Raw genomic sequence first — 27,082 nt, forward strand, 5'->3', positions numbered from 1 at the left:
CCTTTAGCTGCCTGTTTCATTTGCAGTGCTTGGTTATTTGGGGTTCTGTCTTGACTTCCAGAATTTTTGTTATAAATTTTTGTGCTGATTCTTTTCCTAGACATCTCAAAAGTCTCTGAAAATATTGTAAATATCAAAACTATGCAATACTTATTCATTCCTCTGAGTTTTGGCACTCTACTCTATTTATTGTGGAACTGCAAACTTTCCTCAAGGTATGTGATTTTCAGTAAGTTCCCCTTGATTTTTATGGCCTGGAAAGGGTAAATCAAGAGTTGTTATATTAATTTTCCTTCCTGTTTCTGCTGCACAGACTCAGTAATTTCTAAAAGGTCCTCTGAAAATCTTGGAATGAAACATGTTCCTCAGTTGATGATAGTTAATGACCCGCTATACAGTCCTTAAGGAGATCAAAGTACATTTGGGACTCCCAAATTTGGCTGTAGTCCAAGGACGATGGCATCTTGAAGTCAAAGAAATTTAAGCATATGGAAATATTTGAAGTTTCATTTAGATAAATTAAAAGTGCAAGTACACAGCAACCTATAAAGGTGGTTAAACTGATGTCAATGCTAAGCTACGTGTGATATTCCTGGCAGGAGTCAGTAGGTAAAATACCAATATAGACAAAATAAACTGACTCTGATTCATTTGAGACCAAGTTGTACAGAGAAAAATAGTGGTTTTAGAACCTTGGTTCAGCAATCCTCTGCACATTTTATGCTGGCAGAACATAGGTACATCTTTCTTTTTTACCTTGACATACACTATTATGCTCTGTATACACATCATTTTTAGAGAAACAGAATACATGATGTCCACATGATAAAATATTTTATTGGATAGACTCCAATAAAGGGGCAAGGATGTCTGGCAGAATGTCTCTGTTTAAATGTAATGAAACTAGAACTTTTAAAACACTTTCAGAAACAGTGGTTTAGATCAAGTAAGCTGATAAACAAATGCTTAAATAGCTCAGTGTCTATAATGAGTAATATACCAGTATATTAAGTTTGTGACATATTCCAAAGAAACTTATGAGACTGTGCTTCAGTGCTTAGAAACGTTAAATGCATGCACAGGTGGCAGAAAAATAATTGCATGAGAAGTCAGAAATTATGAGTGGGCTTCTTGTGCAATCTTACTAACATTAGTGGGGTGGGGTTCATCTAACCAATATCATGGATACAGAACACAGAAAAACTCTATTTTTTAAAGTGTTGTTTTCTCACTTTAGGGCAAAAAGCCTCATCTGCTTTAACATTCCCACGCCAGCTGCTTTCTTTCAGCCACTCTATAGTTTGCACAATGGGAATTTTAAGGTAAGAAATAAATTTCATTTCTTTCTTATGACCCTCCGTTCATGACAGGAGGATTTTCTTTTTTCTGGAATTAATAATTCTAGCTCCTGAGCAGAGTTACTGACGCATGATTCTGATCTTCCTGAAAGTTTATAGTTTCTCATTTTACTGCTTCCGCATACTAGCTACCCACCACAGCTTCTGTCCAGTCTCTTGCTCCTTAAAAGTGGAACTCCTCCAGTGGCTCCCAGCTCAGACTGAATGCAGAAGGTGCACATTTTCAAAACCAAAGCAATACCAGCAGTTTGCATTATTTTGTGGTGATGTAATCTTGTAAAAATTCTTCTAAAATTTTGTGAAATTAGCTGCTAAGTTTTTACCCTATTATTCTAACTTTGCCTGTCAGATTTGCACTAAACATCTGGGTTATTGTGCCAAAGACATATAAAAAAAGAAAAGTTATTTTGGAAATAACTATGCAAAATGACCCCAGCTTATTGATGCTTTCATTAGGACTGGGTTAGACCGAATGAGGCTTGTAGCCAACTTGAAAGAGAAGAGACCAGCAACTCAAGCAAAGTGAATGCAGATAGTATTTCTGATCTAAACACCCAAGAACTGATTTCCCAGATCTCATTGAAACCTACAGGAAGCACAGATGTGGTTACTGCAGAAGAAAACTTTGCATTTGCCTCAGGTCCAAGCCAGCCGTATGTCCCCAGCAGGTACATAAGAGCAGAAGAGATAGAGATGAGGCCAGGACTATTGTTCGCACCAAACCCTGGCCCGAAAATCTCTGAAATAATTAAAGACAACCTTGAGAGCCCTAGTGTTGGAAGGAATTATCCCTCTCACTCACAGCATGGAAAGAGTGACTTTCTTATTCTTCAAGAATCTTTGGGGATAAAAGATGTGTCCTTCAGTGGCAGTGACTATTGTACTTTGTGTGACAATGATACCACAGGAGGTTTGATTTCTGCTGAACTACTGAAGTTTTCTAATGGCAATAGTCATGTTAAACATCAGAAAGATCAGTGACCTTCCCTGAGGAATACTGCCTACAAAGTTCCTTGTGCTCTCCTATCACCTCCCAACACTGTCCTCCCAAATGGCACAAATGGTGACTGTGTAGACAGTTTCAAATATGAAACACATCCTCAACTTCTGTACTTCAGATGTAGATTGTGACTAAGTCCCTTGTCTAGCAAATACTACCCCTACAGGCATTCCCTAAATTAACCTCTTGGCTGCAAGATCCAATAACCCTCTTGTCAAGGAGGTAGCAGTGACCTGCTGCTTTCCTCAGGAAGAACTATTATTGTTGTGTGCCTCTTGGAAGCAGCAGTATTTTCAATGTGATGAACCAGGATTTAAACTCCATAATTTCGTAAAAAATATGCATGATTTTTCACAAAATCATGAGAAACTATTTTTGCTTAAGAAAGTAATTCTGCTTCTTAACATAATACTGATGAATTAAAGGGATTCCTGATTTGATCAGACTTTGTGATTGCTCTGTTTAAAGATAATCAGACAGTAGGCCTTGTTCTTTATTATCTTGAAAGGCTGCAACTTTTTATTTTGCAATAACTAAGCTTCATGTACTGCTTTAACAAAAATTTATTTCAAGGTTAAGTGGCTGGGCTGATTTAATGGAAAAAGGTGAAAAATAAAACAGCACAAATGACCTTTACTTAATCACAGAACAGGCCAGGCCCATTGCCTCTCCAGGGCTTCTGTTATTTCTCCAGAATTCAGAAGTCCTTTGCCTATCTGCACAACAAATACAGCCTTTGTGAGCTGAATCTTTGGAGGTTTACTTTCTGCCCTAAACACAGAAAATCCTATATGTGATTAATATTCTACCACGCAGTTTTCTGGAGTCTTAGTTGCATCTCTTAGATTTAATGGGCTCAACAGTTTTAGCAAGCATACTGAGATATATACACATACATATGAACTAGCTGACATTTGTATATACACAGTCACATATATTAATTCCTTCCTCTTTGAAGTGCTTCCTTTGTCTCTCTGGTAAGAGCACAGATTAGTTTTGACAAGGCAAAGAAAGATTTCATTTAGAAGAAACAAAGTGGGTTGATTAATCCTTCCCAAAAAGTGTGCTAAACTGTTGTGAGCAGTGTTTATCTGTGAGAAAAACAGGAACAGATAGAGGAGTTAAGGTCTGGTATGTGTGACAGCCACAGGAGGTGATAGCTGTGATTAGTTTTCAGTGTTGTAATCAAAGGGCTTTTCTGATACCTGAAAAAAATATCCCATTTCTGGATGTGGTACTTTTTAATTTATAAAAACTATATGCAAGGGTGCTTCTATTACTCTGCCACAATCTAACGGCAAGAGAAGAACATGATGTTGCTGCCATTAACAGTTGCTGTTATTTCCCCGGATGAGAAAATCAGTAAAACAATGCCACATACCTGGAGGATTTTGGTGATCCCAAACTTTTAGACCCCATAGTGTAGTTTGATGTACTGTCCCAAATTTCAAACCTTCGGAATCTGAGAGATGCTTTTTGAAATTGTCAGATCAATTGCATCTTAGATTCATCAGATCTTGGCAGCCCTTTCTTATGAACATCTGCACAGAAATATAACCATCTTCATAAAGTCTTGGTTTTTTAATAAGTATTCTGTACCAGTTATATTAGCAAAATGAGAGTTATATTCATATATGAGTAAGGAGAAGCAGGTCAGGCTTCTAGGAAAGGGAGAGTGCAAAACTTCATTTATAGAGAAGCAAAAGAAAACTGAGATTGAATGTAGTCAGAAATTACTTGCAAAATGAAAAGTCAAAGACCGTGCTGCTTGTGTCCATTAGGGTAAGACTGGAAGACTATAATAACTGAGTCTGCAGATGATGACAGGCTGATGGTTAAAAGGCTGAAATTATATTCCAGCATCAGCAGTTCTCCAAGTGAAACTCCTAAGAACTTTTAACTGCTTCTGGTTTTATGGAATTACTTAAAAATATTAGTTGTTGTAGCTAAAACAAGAATGCCTCTTCTATACAATTAGGTCTTTGGAAAACAAAGCCTCATTTTTATTCAGTCACTGAAATACTACAAATTTTCTAAAAAAGCAAACTATAGCTTCCCCCTCCCTTTTTTTTTTTTTTTTTCCCTCTTGTTTATTCTTTTAATTTTTTGGTGTTTTGTGTGTGTTTGTGTCATTTTTGACACTGGTATTAGGTTCAAGCTATGGTTTTTCACAGCTTCTTCGAGAATCTCTGAACTATTCTAAGGCTGACTTTTGCCTCTAAGAGTGATACATATCCTTCAAGCGGAAGATAGAGAACTACAGTCTAATAAGGAGACATATTGGCTATGGTCAAACCTGTGAAGCCTTTCATATCCTGGGACTACTGAGTGCATGCTATATGTATTGACTGCAACCAGAACAAAGTAGACAGCATTTCCCCCTTTTTCTTCTTTTGAGTTTTGCCAAAACAAACTGTTTTGGAAGATATTTAAGTAGTGCTTGTAAGTCACTAAGGAGCTGAAAATGTTCTGTGACAAAGATTTTAGTTTAATTGTAGGTATGCTTTCTGGTGGTGTGTTTGAGGGTTGTTGGGTTGGTTTGGTTTGATTTGTCTGTCTCACCTGGGACTTCTACTCCCATAAACTGCCCAGGGCATGAGAGCTATATTTAGCCTCCACCTAGGTCTGAGGGACACAGTCTTCAGTTCTGGTTTTGTGTCTCTTCATGGCCCCTGGGCCTGGACTTCAGGCAGGTTATATTTGGATTAGCCCCCTTGGGTGGATGTGGCAGTGTCTCTGCTCCCCGGGGCAGTGTCCCCCCTCTCGGGGCAATGTCCCCCCTCCCGGGGCAGTGTCCCCCTCCCCAAGCAGTGTCCCCCCAGTCCCAGGGCAGTGTCCCCGCTCCCGGGGCAGCGTGTCCCCCCCCCCGGGCAGTGTCCCCCCCAGTCCCAGGGCAATGTCCCCCTCGTCCCAGGGCAGTGTCTCCGCTCCCGGGGCAGTGTCCCCCCAGTCCCGGGGCAGTGTCCCCCCAGTCGCAGGGCAGTGTCTCCGCTCCCAGGGCAATGTCCCCCTCCCCGGGCAGTGTCCCCCCAGTCCCGGGGCAGTGTCCCCCCAGTCGCAGGGCAGTGTCCCCCCCGTCCCGGGGCAGTGTCCCCCCAGTCCCGGGGCAGTGTCCCCCCAGTCGCAGGGCAGTGTCCCCCCAGTCCCGGGGCAGTGTCCCCCCAGTCGCAGGGCAGTGTCTCCGCTCCCAGGGCAATGTCCCCCTCCCCGGGCAGTGTCCCCCCAGTCCCGGGGCAGTGTCCCCCCAGTCGCAGGGCAGTGTCTCCGCTCCCGGGGCAGCGTCCCCCCACTCCCAGGGCAATGTCCCCCTCCCCAGGCAGTGTCCCCCCAGTCCCAGGGCAGTGTCTCCGCTCCCGGGGCAGCGTCCCCCCACTCCCAGGGCAGTGTCCCCCTCCCCAGGCAGTGTCCCCCCAGTCGCAGGGCAGTGTCTCCGCTCCCGGGGCAGCGTCCCCCTCCCCGGCCCAGCGCGCTGCCCCTCGGCGCGTGGCCGCCCCCTGCTGGCGGATCACGGCGGTTCCTCCCGTGTCCCGGCAGCGCTCACCTCCCCCGACTCTAAGTAGCTACACACACAGTCACAGTACTACTGCCCTAAGTTACACAGAAGCTTTTTGGTACTCGGCAGTTTCTCTGAGAGGCCTAAAATATGGATAGTCTGAATAGCAAATGTAGGCTTACAATAAAACGCCCCACACAGACATACACATCCACTGATCCATGCATCCAACCTACAAGATTATGATCAATTGTTCTACTCATCTGCAGAAGGATGAGAAAATTGTCATACATGAAAGCTGATTTAGGCCGGCTCTTAAAAAAAATCTTTCTGAAAAAAGTGGATCAACCCTGGGACACGGCAGTTACCCTGGCCCTCCACGCCACCCCCATTTGAAGCTGAATATCTGTATCTTGCAGATTCTGATGTTCAGTAAACTAGATGGTCTTTGCCTTCCTCATCCTTTTGAGTAATCCCTCACAACCCTAGGAATTCCTTGACAAACTGAATTTGTTCGCTGCAGCGTTGTGCACCGCTGGCCCGTCCGTCCCGGCCTCGCCGGCGGGCTCGCACAAGCACTGACAGGAAGCCGTTAACAGGCCGGACCGCACTGCAGGGAAAACAGCCTGTCACAACTGGCGAGGGACCGCGGGTGTTATGCAGACGAGGCGGGTTCTCAGGAGCGAACACCCGCACTGGAGTTGCATTTATGACGCACTTCAGTTCCGAGCTGTGCGGAGGGCGCGGCACCCCCGCCCGCCGCGCTGACGCCGCCGTCCCCAGAGCCGGCGGAGGCGTCGGGGCCGCCCGCCCGGTTCCGCCCTCGCTCGCAACTTCCGGGGGGCGTCAGCCCGCAAGTGCGCACCCTCCGCTCGGCTCGGGCGCTGGGGCTGCCGGGGGACGCCGTGGCCTAGCCCGAATGTGAGTGACAGTGACCGCCACCAATGAGCGAGCGCAGTGCGCGGAAGGCCCGCCCGCGGCGGGGGGATTGTTGTGGTGACGTCAGGGGCGGGGGACGCGGGCGCCCCATTGGCTCCGGTTGGGCCGAGCGCCTGGCGCGGAACGGGAGCGGAGCGGCGCCAGGCCGGGCGGGCCATGGCCAGCACCGGCAGCCCCCTGGTGAGTCCGGGCGCGGGGAGCGGCCCGCGGGACGGGCGGCCTATGGCCGGCACCGGCAGCCCCCTGGTGAGTCTGCCCGGAGCCGCGGCCCTCGGGATGCTCGGGGAATAAGTAGGCCCGGGCTTACGGGCCGGCCCGTGAGAGGTGGCGGCCCGTGCCCGGCGCTCTGGTGGCAACGGGGTCGCGGTGGGCTTTGGCGAACGGCCCGCCTCCTGCGCCCGCTGGAGCAGGGCGGGTGCGCGGGCGCTGCCGGGCTTGGGGCCGCTCTCGTCTTGCTGCTCGCGGTCCTTCTTGCGCTCCCCGCTCCTGGGTCGCCGCGGGTCTCGCGGGAGGGCTCCGCTCTTCCCCGAGCGTGGCCCGTTCGCGGGAGGAGCTGAGGCCGATGGTGCAGGGGCCGCACCGCGGCCTCTCGCGAACCTCCGTTTTCGGTTCCGGTCCGGGGCGTTGGCGTGGCTATGCCGGTCCGTCTCCCGACGGGAGAACAGGCGTTGTTGCCCTGTGAGAGCTACCTGTCACTCTGTAATCGATTTATTTTGTAGTAGGAACAAACGCGTGAGGAACCTCGCGAGGGTCACAGTAGGACGCCGTTTCAAATGCAGTTGTTTACGTTAGTCTGACAGCGTAAACTCGGTTTGTGTGCAGTGGCATATCTAGAAGATGGAGTTGTAGCTGGTGTACAGACGTGGTAATGGTAAATCTTCTTTTGTGTTATAAGTTATATAGTTCAGTTAGCATAGGCATTTCATAATGAAAAGAAAAAGAATCACCAGCTTTCACTTGTGTTGGCAAAATTACCTGGCAGTGATATGTCCCTTATCCTCATGTGCATGGTGCTGTGCTTTTGGGTCTTGTGTTCTGTCAGTTGCAAGTTGCCAAGCTTCATTCTGCAGCACTTAAAACCTTTTCATGAGCTGGAATTGGTTAAGGAGGGTTTTCTGTGGAGAATAGCACAGTAGTGTTATTCTTGACATGCTGTTTCAGTGTGCTCTCCTCTTCATGCTCAGTGATTTTTTTTTTCATCAGGGTATTACACAAAATCGTATTTATTCACTGAAGATGAAAAATACTGTGGGAATAGCTTTACAGAGCACATAAATGCTACGTCAAGGACTATGAGATAAATCAATTTTTGATTATATTTTTTGTTTTTTTTTTTCTCAAAATACTTGCATTTCTGTTCCTTTTCTATATACAATTTAGGTCCTTGCCCACAAGAAAAACATGCAGAGAGGGGGAAAATTAAGAACTTAACTGATGATTATTTAGGTAAAATTAGGATATTTTGTCAGGATAATTCTTTTTCATTCCTTTTCCATTCAATTTAATATTTTCCTGGTCAGGTGAGTGTACTGACAGGCAGTACCAGATACAGGTGGCCCAATTTAGCTAATCTTTTGGTAATTCAGATGTTTTCAAATATGGGAAATCCAGTAATTCTGAGACTGCGCAAGTTACTGTTGATGTTTATGTGATGGAGTTAATGACATAATTAATTCTGTGATTACTGAATTGTAAATGAATAAGAGGGATTAGGGATAGGAGGTGTGAATAGAGCACAGCTTTGAAAGGAACATTCGAGCAATTCTCTGCCAATACAGTTTTCTGTACTTTTGTAAATACAGGCAATTCCTAAAATGTTCCATTATTTTCTGAAGATGTGACATAAGGAGGGAGTTGTACTTCTAAGGAGGAAAGTATTTTAGTGCAGCTTTAGTCGCCGATTCCAGTGTGATGTTAGTTAATTGCTGTTAATCTTATTGTGAGTATATTGGGTCTCAAACCAAGAAGTGCCCGTCCTCACAAAATAAGAAGTCTGGAAGTATGGTAATTAACATCTTCATTTGCAGCAACATCTTAACTGGACTGTTCAGTTGCACTAGCAATTATTAGATTCTGCCAGTGTTTCTGACCTGATAAAGCTTATTGTGTATCATGGATCAGGCTGAACAAAATTGCTAGCTTCTTTTTATTCTCCCAGTGGAACTAATATGAACTACACTTTTCAAAGAATTGGGCTCACAGAGCATGTTTTGCATCTATGTTAAGAATTAGATTACACTATGTTAACAGTTCTGTTTGTAGTTATTTGTAGGTGCAAAACTTCCGGATACATATGTAGGGAAAACCCTTCAAGCCTCTCTATTTAATGTTCTTTTCTTCTTGGTTTTCATCATAAAGCCATGACTAGTCTTTATCATTCATGTATGGGCTTTTAATTGGCATAAGTTTTCAGTAAATGTTCTAGGCATCAAATCCTTTACCAAAACAGGCTGCAGGAATAGAAAATAATAGAAGACATGGATGTTGAAAAGGTGCTTAAAGGTGGAAAAATCAGAAGTTTTAAGAGGAGCAGTTTTATATGCATTCATGTTTCTAAGATTAAACGTTCTTAGAGCTAGTGGAAAGGACATGATCCACAGAATAATCTGAGTATAATAGGGATGTTTTACTAAACCATGATTCTACTATGTGGGTAGACGTTTTAAATTTTTTTAACAATTTTTTTCTATTTTTCTTTGGGTTATTGATCCATTACAGTGCCAGAACTAAAGTTTAATTTAGCTCTTGGAACTCTACAGGTAGACTAATGTAGCTGGGTATTGTAAGATACCATGCAGGCTCAGGCTCATTGCACTTTTCTAAAGCAGATCAGTTAGAAGGCAGCATTTCCAGAAAATCTTGGGAAGGGATGCTGACTGCTGAGGTACTTGCGGGAATTTTTGTACAGAAGGCATGAAACCAGGGGCACAATCACTTTGCTAGACTGAAAAATGTGGTAAAATGGCAAAGTAATAAATATAAATTTGGTCTGTGAATATGTGAAGTATTTTAGTAATACCTTTTTTTTAACAGTAAGCTTGTATTTGTATATATATTTGTCAAGAAAAACTGTATGGATTGGTGTAGAACTAGCACACTTATTGCATTCAGAAAATACGTGAGTGATCTTAATTTAGAAAACACTATGTTTGAAAGATAAAATCCTTTTCCAAGTTCTTCATATTGGAGTTTTCCAAAGAATATGTATGATGCAAAGGAATTATTGTTTCTGATATTCCAAATGTAAAAAACCTTCTTTTCAAGTGGCCAGGTTAGATTATGTATATATAATAAAGAAGGAAAAAAGGGGAAGAAGATTTTCCTCCTTTCCCACTTCCCTTTCTCACATCTTACTTGCAGGTAAGCTTGTAGAAACTTACTGCAATCTAAAGCACCTGAAAGGACTTGAAACAAAATGCACAAAGCTAGCTATTTGGTCTAGAACCTTATTTTTCACGCGATATGAATTCTACTCAGAATTGCTGTAGCAAATAAGTGGTTTGCTGTGTGAGTAAGTATTGAATTTTAGAATTCTGTTTTAAAAGACAAGCTGTAAATACTTTATTTGCAAATATTTTATAATTCCTTATGGTGAAAAATTGAAAGGATTAACTTGCTTAGTGCATTCTTCTGAAAAAATACTAAATTCAGTGTTTGGTTCTTTAGTAATCCTGCAGGAATTTACAGTTCTTGTCCGTGCCATGAATCCTTTGTACGTACACTTCATCTATATACTGCCACCTTGGTGTGTCTGCTTCTCTGTTCTTCACCCCAAGCTGTTCTCTTCGCCTCCTGTAGCTGCTAGCAAGGAGCCTGGCATAGGAAGCCCTTTTGTGTTTGCTAGCCTGAGCCTCCGTCTATGCTGTGCAGCACCTGGTTACCAGTGTGCCTTGTGAGGTAGCTGGTGGTGTATCCTGGGGATCTAGACTATTGCGATCACAGATTGCTTTTGTTTTCTTGTGAGCTAGTCTAGATCTGTTTATGTTAAATTAATTCTCAGTGGTTTGTTTACATTATGGCTGTTTGGGCTATAGGCTGACTTTAGGTTCTTGGAGATTTTAGTGGTTTCCTGTTTCTGATTTGTTTTGAAATACTAGGCAGTGGAAGGAGGCCTTAAATAGTCTGTCTCTGAAGATGATTGGAACTTAATGCTTTGCTTAGCAGTAGAGGAGGTTAGAGGGTAACTGGCTGATAGGCAGGTTCTTATAAATCCTTTCATTAGCTTTAATCCCTACCTGATTTTGGAATTAGAATCTTGGAAGTCAGTGGCAAGAAATACCACTGTATATAAAGTATTCAAATTTAGAAAAGGCCTTTGCATAAACTAAAATTTTGGATCAGCATTACTTGGTATGTGAAGAATAAATTTCTCTAGAAGTGAAAACGGTCTTGTGGATAAAATACCTTTATTCCCTAAAGATCAAAAAATCTAAAAATGTAGAGGTGTTCTCTGTGCTTCCAAAGCATTGAGCCTCTTGGTTATATTTTTGCAAATATAATATGATGCTGATATCCTCATTACTCGCTTATGGATGAATTGTGTTATGGATTTACTGCACAAAGCAAGAAATGACAGTAGACAAACAGTACTTCTGTTTGCTGCTACTGCACAGGTACCAGCCATTTTAGGTAAAATAGGGGAAAGCTTGAAGTTTTCAAGCTTTCTCCTTCCATTAATTTGTGCAGTCTTTAGTCTTGAAATGTGTTACCAGGACATGATTTTTAAAGCTGTTTTATTGTCTTTTAAATTATGGTTATTTCTACCAGGATATTTTATTAAGAGATTTTTGGGGGGAACAGTTTTATGCAATACTTCAGTGCTTACCTTTCAGCATTAGAGAGATTTCAAATTACACTGGGCATGAAGGTGAGCATAGTTGTTTTGGTGGATTAGAGCCTAGACTTCTTTAATCAGTTAGCATAGCAGTCTGTCTGGACAAGAACAACAAAAACCCTTTGCTTTTATGCAGCTAAATGCTTTTGAAATTTGCATAGTTAATTCATAAAAATGGTCTTTAAACAATAGATTTTTCATGTGGCAACTTCTGAGATCAAAAAACTTCACCATAACTAGATATGATTTCTGATTCTCTTGCAAAATGAATTTGTGTTAAAATTGTTTTTATAATTGAACTATGAGATTTGAATACGTTCATTTAAATGTAATAGTTGGTAACCATTTATGAACCTTCATCAAAGTATAGATTTTGACAAATTGTCTGGTTTCAGACTGTTTTGCTGACTGTGAAAGTCAGTTTCTTCAAGATATGTGGTGTTAAAAGGGCAGTTTGTTGGCTGATGTGCTAAATTTTAAGTTCTCTACAGTAATCTTTTGGATGCCATTGGATGATGAGGTTTGAAAAAGTGCTGATGCAGCTCTATGCAACATAAATGCAAGCCACTGCTACATGAGATCACAAGATTAATGTTTGATGTTAATGCTTTTTAAATATCTACAAATAACTAATACATAGAGTGAGGTTTGTTTGCTTCAGTTTGAAGAAATTGCTTACTATTGTCTTCAAAAAACTCTACAGAAAAGCGTGTCCTGGTTTCCTGGTGGTGTTTTGTTTTGTTTTGTTTTTTAGGGGTTTTTTTGGTTTGTGGTTTTTTTTTGAGAGAAGTATTTGGCTCTTATAAGTCATGTTGAACTTCTGTCAAGCTGAAACTGTGAGCACAGTACATGTCTTTAAATACCTCCCAATTATGGTGATGTTTTAATATGGCTGTATGTATTTTGGTGTCAAAGTTAACCTGTTAAGTGGGTGAACAGTTAACGAGCTGTGTGATGCATTCAAAGTACTTCTGAGACTTGACTTACTGTGAGTTTTGTCCTGTTCATTACATGCTTTATTTTATGTTACAGTAAAAAGACAGACTGGTAGCATGTAGTGACCTTTTCTAATGAACATTTTTTTTTTCTCTTTAGGCTAGTATTTTAATTACTTAAAGGCAATAATAATTTTGGCAGATAGATGTACTGTTACAGTCTTGAGATTATCTGACGAACTTCTAAGCATATTCAAAGTGCATATAAAGAGAAATGCCACGCAATGGGGTTTCATTAGTCAGTATATTTTCTTTATACAGATGCATGTACAATTGGTTAATAGAAAGAGGATGCTGTTGGTCACTTAGCAGAAAGTCTGACAATACAGTTTTAGACAGGCATCCAGAGCATAAATAGACATGAGCATATAATGTCTGAGAACTGATGTTTACTGCAGTTTATGAAAGTGTGCTATCTATTATTGCTCTGGGTTTTCTTCATTGAGGATACTTCACTCTGGTGCAGCAACAGAATTTATGAAAGGAAAACTGGTGTTAAATATTGATAGGGATCACACAATAATCATTACATTTCCTGCAAACAGCTCCTGTATGGGATTGGTATTTATTGGTGCAAACTGTACTGTGCTCTCTGCACTGAAACATGAAGCCTTTAGTTGGATTTTGTTACTCTGAATCAGTGGATTTGTATCTTGAGTTTCATTTACCTGAACTACACTGCTTTTGCCTGCAGACTTTTTAGGTACTACGAGGTATAGTTTCAGGACATATCTTCAGGCCCATCTAAGTATTTGACCTCCGATCAGTTGCTTTTTTCTTTTGGAATATACTGGAGCTCTCAGGGTGTGTTACACAGTAACCTTTGAACTGGAGACTGTCACAACTAGGTATTGGGGAACATAGAGAAGGTTAACATTTTAATTGTGGGATATGAGGGTGGAGGAGGCCAGTGGAAAAGCTGTGTATAATATCTGTTAATCATCCCCTTATCCCTTCTGATGCTCTTTTTCAGATATGAGATGTGTGTCATATGCAGTTGGTGTATCTTTTTCAACCCTCTGAAGCACCAGTGTGCCATGAAAATAACATACTAAATAGGACTGCTTAGCTTTTTGGTTTTTTTCACTTCAAAACTCCAGGTTGTCAATGTTTAAATTGTAAGCAATACAAAATAAATTTCACTTTCAGAACTTTCATCTTACATGACAAGGTCAAAACAGTTTACAAAATAGCTCAGGCCAAACCTTAAACTGTCTTTAGCAGAATCTTGGGTTGTGCTAATCTTCTAGCTTATAGTCTCATTAGCATTATTTATAATCAAAACAAATGTACCAATTGAAGTTTAAAGGTCATGTTGCTTTATGTAGAAAATACTTTGTTGCCAAGGTCTGCTTCCAAAAAAATTAGCTTTATAAGTAGTTAGATGGAAGAGGTTTTGTGATCATGTATTAATGCAGCTTGAGATTCCGTAATAGTCAGCAGTCAGACTCAGTGTATCAGACAGCTAAGAGATCAGGATCCTGTTCATACTGATTTTCTTTGTAATAGATCTTGCTAGTAGAATTTCAGCAATAGCAAAGATGTTCTCAGTCATCTTCAGTGTTCAACATCCTGTCACTTAGTACAGAAGTAAAGGATACTGGAAGTTTTAGAAGCTCAGTCTCTAAAAGTATTTTTTGCTGCTGTCAGTGTTGATAGAATAGTCTCAGGAAAATACTGTTGCAGATTTTGTGGTGGGAAAAAGCTAGTGGAGATGCCGTTGTGGTTGTTGCTTTAGAGAAGTGTGGTATGTGTTTGATGCATATAAATACATTAACAATTGTAGTGATAGTGCTGTTGTCAAAATGCTGAATTGCAAAGGGAAAAGGTATGAGTCCGTTTGGGTGGCAGGGAGGAAGAGAAAAATGTGATCCTATCTAGTAAGCTTCTTGCATTGACTCCAGTTTATGTAAAGTTTATTTCTACTGTTTGCAGACAAGTGGGGAAAAGAACAGTATTAGTACTTCATGTATAAATAGAAGGAATCTTGTTTCTAGTTATTTAATGAAAACTACTTCATGGAGATTTTGAAATTACTGTTAATCTATAATGCCACATATATTCAGCAGATTTGTTATTTTCTTCCTTGAAAGGTTTTAAAACTCAAGTATGTTGCACTTAGAATGAAACTAATTCTATATGAAAGTAAATGAAAAGGAGAACCCTTAAGGGCTTGGGAAAGTAGTGTTAGAGACTAGTTTTTAAAGAGATAGCACTGCTAGATCAGTGGTTATCAGTATGGTCCATGGTGATACATGACATGCAATAGCTCAGTCTGTTGTTACCATGTGAGGATCTGTGCTTTCACTGGCTGCCAGCTGAGAAATGTTGATAATTGCTAGAAGGAAAGGATCCTCAAGCTTCTGAGAACTGCAGATGCAATTTAGAATATTTTAAATTTCAGTTACTGACCTTGTATCTCACTAAAAAAATGTCTGCATCTGGCAGAAGAAGGATTTTGAGTCTGATTTTTACAAAAGACTATGGTATAGGGTTACATCAGATAAGCTGGCCTGTATTCTGTTTTAGGCATATGTGAAAACCTGTATGAAGATGCATATATTTCTGCAGACATGTTTTTTGGAGCCTTTCAAAGTAAAACTGAGAAGGTAAATAATACTGGACAAAATACTAAAGAAGACTATATGGGGTATGAAAGGGCAAGTGTAGGAATTACTTTTTTCAGTAGATGTTGAGATGCAAACCTAGTTGCATAGTTCTGTAATTTCTTAGGTAACTGATCCTTTTAAATCTATTGCATATTCCTCTGTCCTCCTTGTTCCTAATTTTGACTTTCCTTTGAGAAAGTCAGGGGACTAATTGATGTTGTACTCTGGCTGAAAATAACCTTCTTTTCCTACAAAGTCCTTTACTCCTGTCTCTTCCCTCAGGATTTTTCTATACTTGATATTAATTGTGACTTAGTTTCAGCTACTGTGTAACGAAACACACTGCATCCAGCACCTTTGCCCCCCTTTATCACAGTGCTGTGATGCTTTTGGGGTGGATGTTTTTCTTGCTTGTTTGCTTTTTCAAGGTGATCTTGCTAGCTGTGAAATCTAATCAGACCCCTCCACCCCTGCAATGCTACTGCTTTATTTTCCTGTAAAACCTCATTTATGACTGGAACCTGTTCATAATTTAGATCTTGGTATTTAATCTGTGTGTATGTGTTTTATTTACTGTATTTCATTTGATGGGATGGTTTTTATACTGGCATCGCTTCAGTTGCTGAGCACTCATGCTTGTGTCAGTCTTGCTGCAGTATTGATGGGAAAGGGTACAATCTGTTTTTAATTCTAGCTAGTGTGTATCTTTAGACACGCTGCTGTGTGAATAGCTATCTGAAGGAGAGGTGATTCATCTGGGACATGAAAATTCTGGGGACAATAGTTACTCTGCATAAGGTGTCAGCTAAAATATATGTATATAAGGCATAAAAAGAACTGTGACCTACAGCACATACACTTTAATGTGTATATGCATAATTATAGTATCAGTTTTAGCAGTAAATAAAGGCAGCATTTCTCTACTGCACAGAGCACAGCCAAATGCTGTTTGGGAACTAGGTTCCTTAAGACCATCTGCATGAGTGAGTGCCAATCCAATTCCCTTCCAAGGTGGTTTCTGACACAAATGCAGAAAACTTTCATATTGAAGTTCATGAGGTAAAAATATTCTTTTTGTGAGAAGTAATTTTTAATTTGGTAACATGATGTATGTTACAGACTCTCTGACATGGTTGTACAATGCATGTGTTTTGAGATTAGGTGATTTTCATTAAGTCATAGTTTCATTCTTCTTGATGCATGTTAGACTACTGAAATTTTAAAAATGGTGTTAACTTTCTTAAATAATTCCTCTGTTTACATACAATTTTTATTTTTTTTTTTGTCAGCAGTAGTTTAGCAGAGCTCTCCTGTTTGTTTATGTTTTCTGGACAGTTTCAAGGAAAACATCAGAAGCAGTCCCTGACACACTAATTGTGGTGTACTACCGAAAGGGGCAAAAAGCAACTCCACAAGGTTCCTTTATCTTACTTAGGGAAAATTGATAAACGTGTACCAAATGACAATTTGCTTTGTATGTTACATTAATTAGTTTTAAGATTGTGTCTTCTTGTATTTGCTGTTTTCTGGGCTATGTCTGTTCTTTTTGTTTTGCAGTTGGGTTGTCTTTATGTGGCCATATATGCAATTTAAGTGATGCAATCTCCCTTGTTTTTAAAAGGTCATGAACCAGAGCATTCTTCGAAAAAAGCTTTAGGTGTTGCTGATTATTAAACCCTCCACCTGATCTGCCTTTTTATGTTATGGCCTTCCCCAATATGTACTAAGGAGAAATACTACCAGAGAAAGTGAAATTCTGAGTAAAAAATTAAGAATGTGTCCTTTGTCTCCATTAAAGTTTCCATGTATTTGTTTAGAGTTCATTGTAACTTGGATCTCTGAACTAATGTTACTGGTACATACAGATGTTTATTGTAGGACTAGGAATTTAAGGTAATGTTATTCATAGGAGAAGATGCCATGGAATTTGATAACTTGGTGTTAGGAGCATTTTTTTGAGTTTAAAAAAAGCATTCTTGAATTAAAGTGTTCAGATGTTTGACCTCTGGCTATATGACAGCATGACCTAAAAAGAATTATTTATCAAATTGTTGCCATTTCCAACATAAATACTTTTATTCACTCCTAAAGAGATTTTTCATGATAATCCTTTCAAAGAAGAATATTTATGATCTGTGTATAGAAATAAAGTACAGTTGTGCATGGTAATTATGTCGGGTATGGGAATAATAGTTTAATTTTCTCTTTTCAGTATGATGCTGTTCCAATCCAGTCAAGTGTGGTTTTATGCTCCTGTTCATCACCTTCAATGGTGAGGAACCAAGCAGATTCCAGCACTACTGTCATTTCCGCTTGTGGCAGCAGACAGGGATCTAACATGGAGGGCACAGCACCTGAATCAAGATCTAATTCAAACTCCTTGCAGCAACATACAGGACAGCAGCCTCCACAGCCTCGAAAGAAACGACCTGATGACTTCAAATTTGGGAAAATTCTTGGTGAAGGATCTTTTTCAACGGTAACTTGACTTTTCATAAGAAGTGACATATCCTAGATAAACTTGAAAATTTGTTGTGTAAGATTGATAAGATTGAAATGTGGGGAGCACAGCTTGAAGAGTAAATGAATAGGATATAGTGGATTTAAGCTTAACTATTAAAATTGTCACCCTAAATATGGGTGGTGATTTTTTTTTTTAAGCTCCTCTTAAATTGATCAAAAGTCCTGTTGAGTCCTGACAACTTGATGCTTGGATGTTTAATCAAAATTCCTTTCTGATGTAAGTGTGATAGCCATAATAGGTTATGTAAAAAGTTTGATATAAAGGATTGGAATTGGTCTAGGAACTTGTGGTAAAAATTATGCTATGTCCTGTCTATGGCAGGAGGTACTGCCAGATCCTTTCAAAAGAAAGAGCACCAATACTTCTCCAGTATTCTTACTCAGCCCCTGGTCCTTGAGGATTTAGTGAGTCACAGTCAGTATGTTTGTGTTCAGTAGCCTTAAATGGTTTGTTTCTCACATCCACAGCATTGCACAAAAATGAATTACTTAAGTGTTACCTTAATGAATCCATGAAGCATTTAATACTTTCATATGATGGTTTGGTAGTTTCCCAGTTGTAAAATAATAATATTTCTGTATCTTTTTCATATACTTGTTGGGGTTTTCTGGTTCTTCCAGTACGGCCTACTGCAGTGTTTAGGTTGCAGGCCTCTAGTACTCGTCAAGAGTAATTTGTGTTCAAAGACATAGTTTGCATAATTTGCAGGTTTCCTTAAAGCATCCAAGAGAGTTGTGGTGGTTTGGGTATACCAGACACTTTGCTTCAGTAGTACACTTTTCATTTCTGCCTTTGATCTCTGAAAGTTAATGCCATGTTCCATGTAGGTAGAGAAATTCATAGGGCTTAGCCCAGACTCTGAATAAACTTTGTCCAGCACTCTGCTACCTGTCTTCCTGGACAGGAGCACAACCCTCTGATGAATTAACTTCAGAGCATTTGATCTGTGAGGCATGTATCTTTGTCATCATCAAAACATCTTGTTAAAAAGCATATGGTTTGTTCATATTAAATATGGTTGTAGACTTAGAGATCTGACTGTACTCCCCAAGATCCTCATCAGTATTCTAACTAAAAAGTATTTATCTCAAAAAATAGGTGCTCTCATATTGCCATATATCCAATGACAGCTTCAGATAAAAAAAAACCCAAACATTTTCTTCAAGGTCATAATGAACATATTCCATTTTCTTGGACTTCTGTTAAGCTACCACAAGCTCCTACCTTATGCCAGGGCTGCATTTTAAATTCAACAGAGATACACATGATGTAGCTTCAGAGTTTTGCTTCAGAGCACTCTCCAATTTTGTGGGATCTTCTTCTACAGCTGCAACTTCTTGGACCTTTATATCATGCCTGATATAAACAAACACAGAAATACCCGGTCTTTTACTTGTTGTTCTGCTCTTTTAAACTAATGAGAATCTAGTTGCTTTGTAGACAGCTTCAGGCTTCTTTCAGAACAATATCTGTTATTGGTGGCAAAATTGTAATTCTCATGATTAAGGAGGCATGTTATGTAGCTCACCCCTTTCAATATGGTGGGTACATGCATATTCCACCTTAGTTTTGTCTCTACCTATAAATGAGGCATTTCTTAAAAACAGGAGCTCTAAGGAAGTATGATTGTCTGACCAAAACCAGTTCTTAAATGCAGATTTAATCTCTAGCAGCCTGAAGTATTTGTTTAAGTTTAGAGTGGGGCTTGGTCATGATATATGCCAGGTATGTTGGCAGTTATTTGTAGCTTTGTAGCCTCTGAAGGTTCTCTGCTCTACCTATCTCCCCTTCCTCTTCCTTTCCTTTGATTTGGGATGTTTAACTACATTTCTTGCCTTGCTGTTGTCTGAAATTACAACTTATACATTCTACAAGTTCTGTGAATGCATTTGTTTTTCTGTTAGTTTCATGGCTTTTTTTTTTTAAGCTATCCAGTTAATGTCTAATTTCTTTCTATAGAATTTACATTCCTTATTGATATTACTTCCTCCCATAGGGTGGATAAGATTCAAGCCCCTGATAACAGAGACATTGTATTAATGTGTACCTCTGAGGAGTTGTTTGTTTGTTTTTTGAGCATATCTACTGTGGTTTTCTGGATTATTAGTTAAAAGGAAATTAAGATATATGGTATGCTCAGATTTGATTGGTGAGGAAGGAGCTTGAGGGTACCAAAGTATTCCTGCTATCAGGTAAGTGCTCAGTGTACTTAGAACACAGCTGTTCAATATCAGTGTGTGTGGGTAATACCTGTGAAATACAGTGGTTAAAAAAAATTGGATACAGTGCAGGACTGGAAGAGAGTGAGTCTTTAGCTTAATTTGCCAAGATATATTTTTATCTGTGTCAGCTGATCCCTTCTGCCATCTGAGTATGGTCTCTGTGTATGTGGGGTTTTATTTAATAACTGCCTTTTAAACTGACCTGCTTTCAGAAGCTTTTGTGATAGATATGGTTGATGAAACCTAGTTGCAAAAATTAGAAAAGTTAATAACATTCTCATTCAGCTGCACATCTTATCTGTGTGTACACAGAAGGATCTCAAAAATTCCTCATGCAGAGAGGTAGATGTTAACAGACTGGTTGTTTGTAATGTTTCTAATAGAAATTCTCATTGATCAAATACTGTAAATGTCAGTGTGTTTTCAGGAGATGAAATTTTAAAGAAAGTTAAGGCTGCCTATTACTACTGAACGGAGGTCAATTTTCTAGTATTAAAGAGTCCAACTGCATGCACTTCTTTTCTTCTGAAAAAATGCCTTATTTAGATTTCCTAAATACCTAACATTTAGCATCAGGTGTGTGTAGTAACATTTTAGAGTACTGTGTTATAACTGATTTTGCAAGGGATTAGAAGCAAGCCTGGTGCAGTGATTAAAAAAAATAGTATGAAGTTGAGATTTTAGCAAGGTGTTGAAATGTTTATAAACTTAAAATGAGAAAAACAAAGAACTGTACAATAACATTGTAACTTACAAGTTTATTGGTTGAATTCATGCAAGAAGACTTCAGATTGACTCTAAAATTGCCTTTTATAGAGTTCTGTCTTGAAAATGAGCCTTGTGTTCCTCCGAAAGTATTTATCTTTGAAAACGTAAACCTGCCTGCCTGAAATTTCATCCCTTGCTTCTACTAATTGGAAGTCTTCTGTTCCTTTTATTTAAATCTCTTTCTTAACAAACTGTAAATAGTTGAAAGTTCTGTCTCACTTCTTACTTTTGCATGTCCGGATAAAATTTACCTTTCAATCTTTGCCATCTGTATTAAGGAAAGTACTATGAAAATTATTTTTATATGTATTCCTCAATGTACTTGTTGCTTTTTGTTTCCCCCTTTGAGAAAATTTGGCAATTTACGTTGACTTACATTACAGTCTTCAGAATTCTGGAAAAAAAAAACTTGGTGTTTACACTCTTACATGTGTAAGTCTTTTGGCAAAACAAGCATTGGTTGAACTGAGTTTCTGCAGAAGTCTTGTTGAAGCCAGCATAATACGAACACATGCTTAAATATTTTGCTGTGTTCCAATTACCTACTGGAAGATCAATGTTAGTGTATGTCTTTAGTGGCCAGTTACAATACGTTTTCTTTCCTCTGGCAACAGGTTGTCTTGGCTCGAGAATTGGCAAGTTCTAGAGAATATGCCAGTAAGTATTGACTCTTTTAACATAAACTTCTTGAAAATACAGTATTAATGTAGTCCACTTACAAAACACCTGTTGAAGGAACAGAATTAGTGGTTTCATGTTAATTAAATGCAACCAAAAAACTCCAAAACAAGATGGGCTTCATTTACTTGTACCTCTTGCATTTTTACTCTCTCTTTTTTTCATTAAGTTAAAATTCTAGAAAAACGTCATATCATAAAAGAAAACAAGGTACCGTATGTGACACGAGAGAGAGATGTAATGTCCCGTCTGGATCACCCTTTTTTTGTGAAACTCTACTTCACGTTTCAGGATGATGAAAAGCTATGTATCCTTTGCCTATTAAAACTTAAAACTTGCTGTAACACTTAAGAAAGTGTAATAACAATGCCCAGTTTTGATTCCTTGGAAAATGGTCTAACAGAAACAATGGAAGTAACTTGAGGTATTTAAAATATCTTAATGTATGTGATGCTTTGTAGTCATGCTTTTAACTGAAATTAAGCAGATTGAATCTGTGGGTCCTGTCAAAGAGAAGAGTAAGTTTCTTGTGGGACAGAGGGGAGCAATTAAACAAATTGTCCATGTGGTAAATGTTGAGGGGTGACTTATAACATTCTAAGTTTAAAAATAATTTTAAAATTCTAAACTGGGTTGGAGGGAGGAGGTGGGATGTAGAGAAATGTTTCAGAAATGTTTTATTCCTGATGTATATATATGGGCATATATATCCACCTATCTATCTAGTAAAACACAGTAATTCCTGATTTTAAAATGGGGGTAGCCAGCTATATTTCCTACTAGTTTCATTTCTACAATTAGAGCTATTATTAAAATTTTTATGTAAAGATGAAAGTGCTTATAGAATGATGTGAATCCTCTGTTTGAGCTGCTGTTTTCCCAGCTCTCTCTAACAGTAATTGCGAAGTGCAGTTTCATCTTGGAAGCTCATTGCTTGGCAGTTGGCTTTTTTTTTTTTCTTTTCTTCCTTTTTTTTTTTTTTGTGAAGAAAATATTAATTATGTGAACTTCCTCTTAAACCTCCTGCTTGGAATTGGCTGTGCCAAGCATAAAGGTAGAGATCAGTCTATTTCTGGGGTGAGTAAGTAGTTTTCTGGTTTCCACAAAGGCTGGTAATAGTGCTGGCAAGCCCTATATATCATATGGTATGAGCTCACAGGGCCTCTTTTGTGTAGTGTAAACACTTGCTCTGGTACTTTCTAGGTGATGGGACAATTTTTAACTTCTATCAGTTATTACTGTAAATAACTGAGGGCAATTATGTATGCCGTTTAAATTAATTATCCAGGTCACGCTCTGGAAATACTATGACATTAACCCTTTATGTAATTTTTGCTATGCTAAGAAATTTGGACCCATGTCCTAGGTTGTTGATATATTTTAGAAATTGCTTGGGCTTGCTACTTGTAAAGTTTCAAATTAACCAACTTCTTCCTGTCGTTATGTATTTTTAGTAGCATTCTCATTAGCATAAGATTTTGGGGAATTTCTGTTTTAGAGTGGCTTAGAGATAAACCTTAACTAAGTTACATTCAGATTTTGGACTTAGCTATGCCAAAAACGGAGAGCTGCTAAAGTATATACGCAAAATTGGCTCATTTGATGAGACCTGTACAAGGTTTTATACTGCTGAAATTGTATCAGCCCTGGAGTATTTGCATGGCAAAGGAATCATTCACAGGTAATACAAAGTTGAGACAGACATGCAGTTGATCATGTAAGAGGTGGTTTTTTTCCTAAAAATGTTCTTTGTGAAGCTAAAAGCAAAGTTGGATTTTGTGGAAAGATAAAGAAGAAAAATTGCATTTGATCAGCCTTAGCACAGTTAGCATCAGTAGTTAAACACAGCAAACTTGAGGAGGAGGGCCAATTACTGTTATACCAACTGTTGGAGCAGGAAAAAGTAAAAAAAAGCCTTCTGGCCTTGAATTAACATTACCAAAGCTTGACTTTCAAGCTTCATCGGTTGACCTGAAAACCAGAAACTGACTTTTTGTTTAACTACTTCTTTTCCTGTGCTGTTATGTAGCAAAAGTAACTAGAATTCTTTTTGTGTGTGGCTTAATGTGTAGTATATAATCAAGTAAAATTAATCTATATCAGTTTTCACTGAATGAACAATTTTCACAAAGCTGCACAGTAATTAGGTAAGTGGTGAAATTAGCAAAGTTTTGAGTAGTACTTTCAAAGTTGTTCTTGATGCAAGATGTTGTTTGCATAGTCACGTTTTATTATTCATGTTTTTAAATAAAGTTTTAAATGCTAGACATCTGAGCTGCAAAACTTATTTTTGGGTAAGAAAGCTATTGTGTTTAGGTTATCAAGCAGTTGTCATGGGACACTAGGTGCTAGTTGGCAAAAGGTGACTGATTATAGTTCTGATAGTATTATTTTTTTCAGTTATTACAAAAACAGTTTTTCCTTTTAAGTACAAGTTTTTGCAAAATAATTTGAATTTGAATCTAAGGGGGATGGATGTGGAGCATACTGAAAGTGTAGTATTTTCTAGGGGGCAGGGGGAAAGTTCAAGAACTCCCAGTTTCACTTTGATTTTACAGTTCATGTGTTTCGGCTGAGAGGATGCTTATAAAATTAATGTGGCATGATCTTCAGTGTTACTAAGCCTATATTGGAAACCTCATATTGGAGAAGAGCTGCTTTATACTTGTTTTTATATGAAGGACCCTACAAGGAGCTCAAAAGAAAACAGTAAAATTGTGCAATTGGAGAACTTAGTATGAAGTTTATGAGGATACAGCTCAAGCAATGCCTGAAAACTCTTGGGATTTTTTGCTGCCCAAAGAAATAGGACATGAGATAGAACCACTTTAAGATGTCAGGCTACCCCGGAGAATTTATTACAGTTATCTCTCTATGTATTTAGATCTATAGCTATAGATCCATAATCCAGTATTAATGTAGGTATAGGGTATATTATGAAAACAGTATATATGAAGTGTGTATAGAGTACAATATATCTACATACATACATATCTTAAAAAAGCCCTGCACAGAACTGTTAAAAGGATCCATTCCATTCACATACTATCTACTTCTCTCATAGGACAGGCACAGGAAAATCAACAGGATTTTTATGGCTTGTTGCTCTCTGGTACTTTTCCATAGTAGGGGGCGTCAATCTGAAGAAAATAGTGCTGCACAGTGATTGACAGAAACAGCTTTCAGTTTTTATTGTTTTTTTCTTAGCAGTCAAACAAAACAACTCGCATGCTCCTAGATTTCTTTATGAGCATTCAAAGATTCTGCTTAGGAGGGAAGTATGTAGGTTTTTTTTGGATCAGCTAAGGAAGCTTGATGCAAAGGCATATCGTATCAGTGTAAATGAATGCTCTTAAGTTGTTTCTAATGCACCTCTTGACATCTAGCTCTGTACTGCTATCTGTTGTGTTTGTGATACTGTGAAGTCTGATTTTATTCAGAATTGGAGGCTGTGTCTGCAAATTGTAGGCATGCATTTGAAATGACGCATGATTATGCATGGAGGTGGGTTTGCTAGTGTTTGACTAACTGGGGTTTTGCGCTGAGGAAACAGATGTAGAAAATCTTAATGCTATATCAATCTGTCAGATGTTATTTAAATTAGGGCTTTGGAGTGAAGGGGCATGGGGTTTTGTGTGTGTGTGAAGTGGGGTTTTTGTTGGGATTTGTTTGGGTTTTTTGTTTGGTTTGTTTTTTTAAGTTTTTGAACACGTGACATATACAATATCATAGTTTTGAGATTATTTACATGATGTTTAAAAGAAAAGTTAATGGATTTAACAAAATCTGTTAGTCTGCAGGTTGACAGCCACATGTTAGAGAAGTTATTGTAGCAATGTTTATAGAATGTGTGCATTATTTATTATGTACCTAAGTCATTAGACAGTTTTTCAACTTTAATTTGTATGCTGTTTGAGCATAAAAATCTGTCTTTTCCAGGGACCTTAAGCCAGAGAACATCTTATTAAATGAAGATATGCACATTCAAATAACAGACTTCGGAACAGCAAAAGTATTATCTGCAGATAGCAGACAAGGTTTGCAATTATTCATTATGTGACACCAATAATTATAGCAAGTGATCCTTTGAAAATGTGCATGTGTTGTATTTACCAGATTGTAACCTTATCATGTCATTACCTCACCTAAACACTAAAACATCTTGAAACAGTTTTGACTATCACTACTTAGTTTATATCAGAGGAGGTAGTATTTGGTGTAGTGGAATACCAGCTAGATTACCAAATAGATTGGGAAGTTGAACTACTTCAGATTACTTAGTTTTCATTTGCAAGACAAGAATACAAATAGGTACCATGGCTCACCTGATACAGTAAATTTTAACTCTGCTTACATGTTTAACTCCAGTGGCTGAAAGAATTGTGCAAATGTGAAGGTTGTAGAATTAATGTGTCTGCAGTTGTTACTAATAGCTTGTAAATAGATGCTGCAAACAATGCCTGAAAAAAGCACTAGGCTGAACTGAATTCCATTGACACTTTTTTCTTAACTGTAGCAAACTTTTGTAGATTTTATACCTAAGTACCTAAATGCCTAGCTTCTTGAACCACATAGGTGTCACTGAGATTGATTTGTTTCTTCCAAGCAGGTTTTGTGGATAGGTAGAGAAGTTAAATTCTCTTAGGTTCTCATAGGTTCTTTGCAGCCTTATGTAACTTGCAGTGGATTGCTTTTGGGTTTGTTTTTTTTTTTTTTAACTGGGTGGTGACAGGGGAGGAAGGGGAATATTGGCTTATGCATAAATATGTATTTGCTTATTTCTTTCTATTTCCTTAACAGCGCGGGCAAACTCATTTGTAGGGACAGCACAATATGTTTCTCCAGAACTGCTGACAGAGAAATCTGCCTGTAAAAGGTGAGGGCTCTATATTCCAGAACTTTACTGCCTCTGTCAGGAAACTGTCAAATGGGGACGAGTGGATAAATCAAGCAAGCAAGCTTAGTATTTTAAAGAAACAAGATGCTTGAGTATTTTTATAGAGTTTGAAAATTTTTTTCTAATTAAATATTACTTCTTGCCTGAGGGCTGATTTCCTCAGTTCATCTACTTTTTTGAGTTCTACTAACAGGATTAGGTGTTGTTGGAAAAGGAAATATGTAAGGTGAAGTTGGATTTCTCACTCATAAATACATCAGAAAAATCTACTATCCAAGTAATAAAATTATTTTAATTCCATTTTATATAAGATTTCTCAAACATGGTATTTCCTGCTGTAGGAACAGCAGATTGTCACATACTGTTCAGTTAAGGATAAGGCTGCAGCTTTCTTTGACTTGTATTTAGATCAGCTTACAGTTATCTTTCCTAAACTGTACTTAGGATTTGCAACATTTTAAAGCTCGTCTCTCTGACCGGTATGAGTAATGCCCTTAAGAAATTTCTGAACTCATTAAAATTGCTTGTTGGTGGTATCCTACTGAATATGTATATCTATTTTACTGCAGTCATGGAAGAGTAAGCTAGTCGCTGACAAAGCACAGGTTAAAAGGATCATTTATGTGAATAGCTGTAGTAATTTGTGCTAGCATTTCTTGAAGTGATAGAGATACTACCAAACTTTTCACATCTTTTAGTGAAGAGCTTTTGCCTCTTTTGGCTAATGGAAAGACTTAGACTATCATCTTCTTTTAGAAGTTGCAT

The 27,082-nt window shown here is 38.8% G+C and overlaps 2 protein-coding genes across 4 annotated transcripts in view; both read left to right on the forward strand.

Annotated features, from left to right (window-relative positions):
- The first annotated feature begins 274 nt into the window (after positions 1 to 274).
- On the forward strand, positions 275 to 2,859 carry LOC144247163 (uncharacterized). The gene is made up of 2 exons (XM_077786923.1): positions 275 to 1,322; positions 1,815 to 2,859. Exons 1-2 carry the CDS (start codon positions 1,182 to 1,184, stop codon positions 2,337 to 2,339), a joined length of 666 nt encoding a protein of 221 aa, XP_077643049.1. The 5' UTR covers positions 275 to 1,181; the 3' UTR covers positions 2,340 to 2,859.
- Positions 2,860 to 6,692: 3,833 nt separating this feature from the next.
- The window catches only part of PDPK1 (3-phosphoinositide dependent protein kinase 1), a 31,751-nt gene continuing 11,361 nt past the window's right edge, over positions 6,693 to 27,082 (forward strand). Inside the window, exons 1-7 of one of the 3 annotated variants that reach the window (XM_077786924.1) lie at positions 6,693 to 6,772; positions 17,441 to 17,707; positions 21,357 to 21,399; positions 21,590 to 21,727; positions 22,957 to 23,101; positions 25,360 to 25,457; positions 26,221 to 26,296. In XM_077786924.1, coding sequence (XP_077643050.1) covers positions 17,498 to 17,707; positions 21,357 to 21,399; positions 21,590 to 21,727; positions 22,957 to 23,101; positions 25,360 to 25,457; positions 26,221 to 26,296 — 710 coding nt within the window. In that variant the 5' untranslated portion in view covers positions 6,693 to 6,772; positions 17,441 to 17,497. Of the gene's footprint in view, positions 6,773 to 6,851; positions 7,037 to 17,440; positions 17,708 to 21,356; positions 21,400 to 21,589; positions 21,728 to 22,956; positions 23,102 to 25,359; positions 25,458 to 26,220; positions 26,297 to 27,082 lie in introns of those variants that run through there. The other 2 variants (XM_021543828.3, XM_021543829.3) reach the window with 2 other exon arrangements.

This window comes from Lonchura striata, chromosome 16 (genome assembly GCF_046129695.1).
Source record: "Lonchura striata isolate bLonStr1 chromosome 16, bLonStr1.mat, whole genome shotgun sequence".
NCBI classification, from domain to species: Eukaryota; Metazoa; Chordata; class Aves; order Passeriformes; family Estrildidae; genus Lonchura; species Lonchura striata.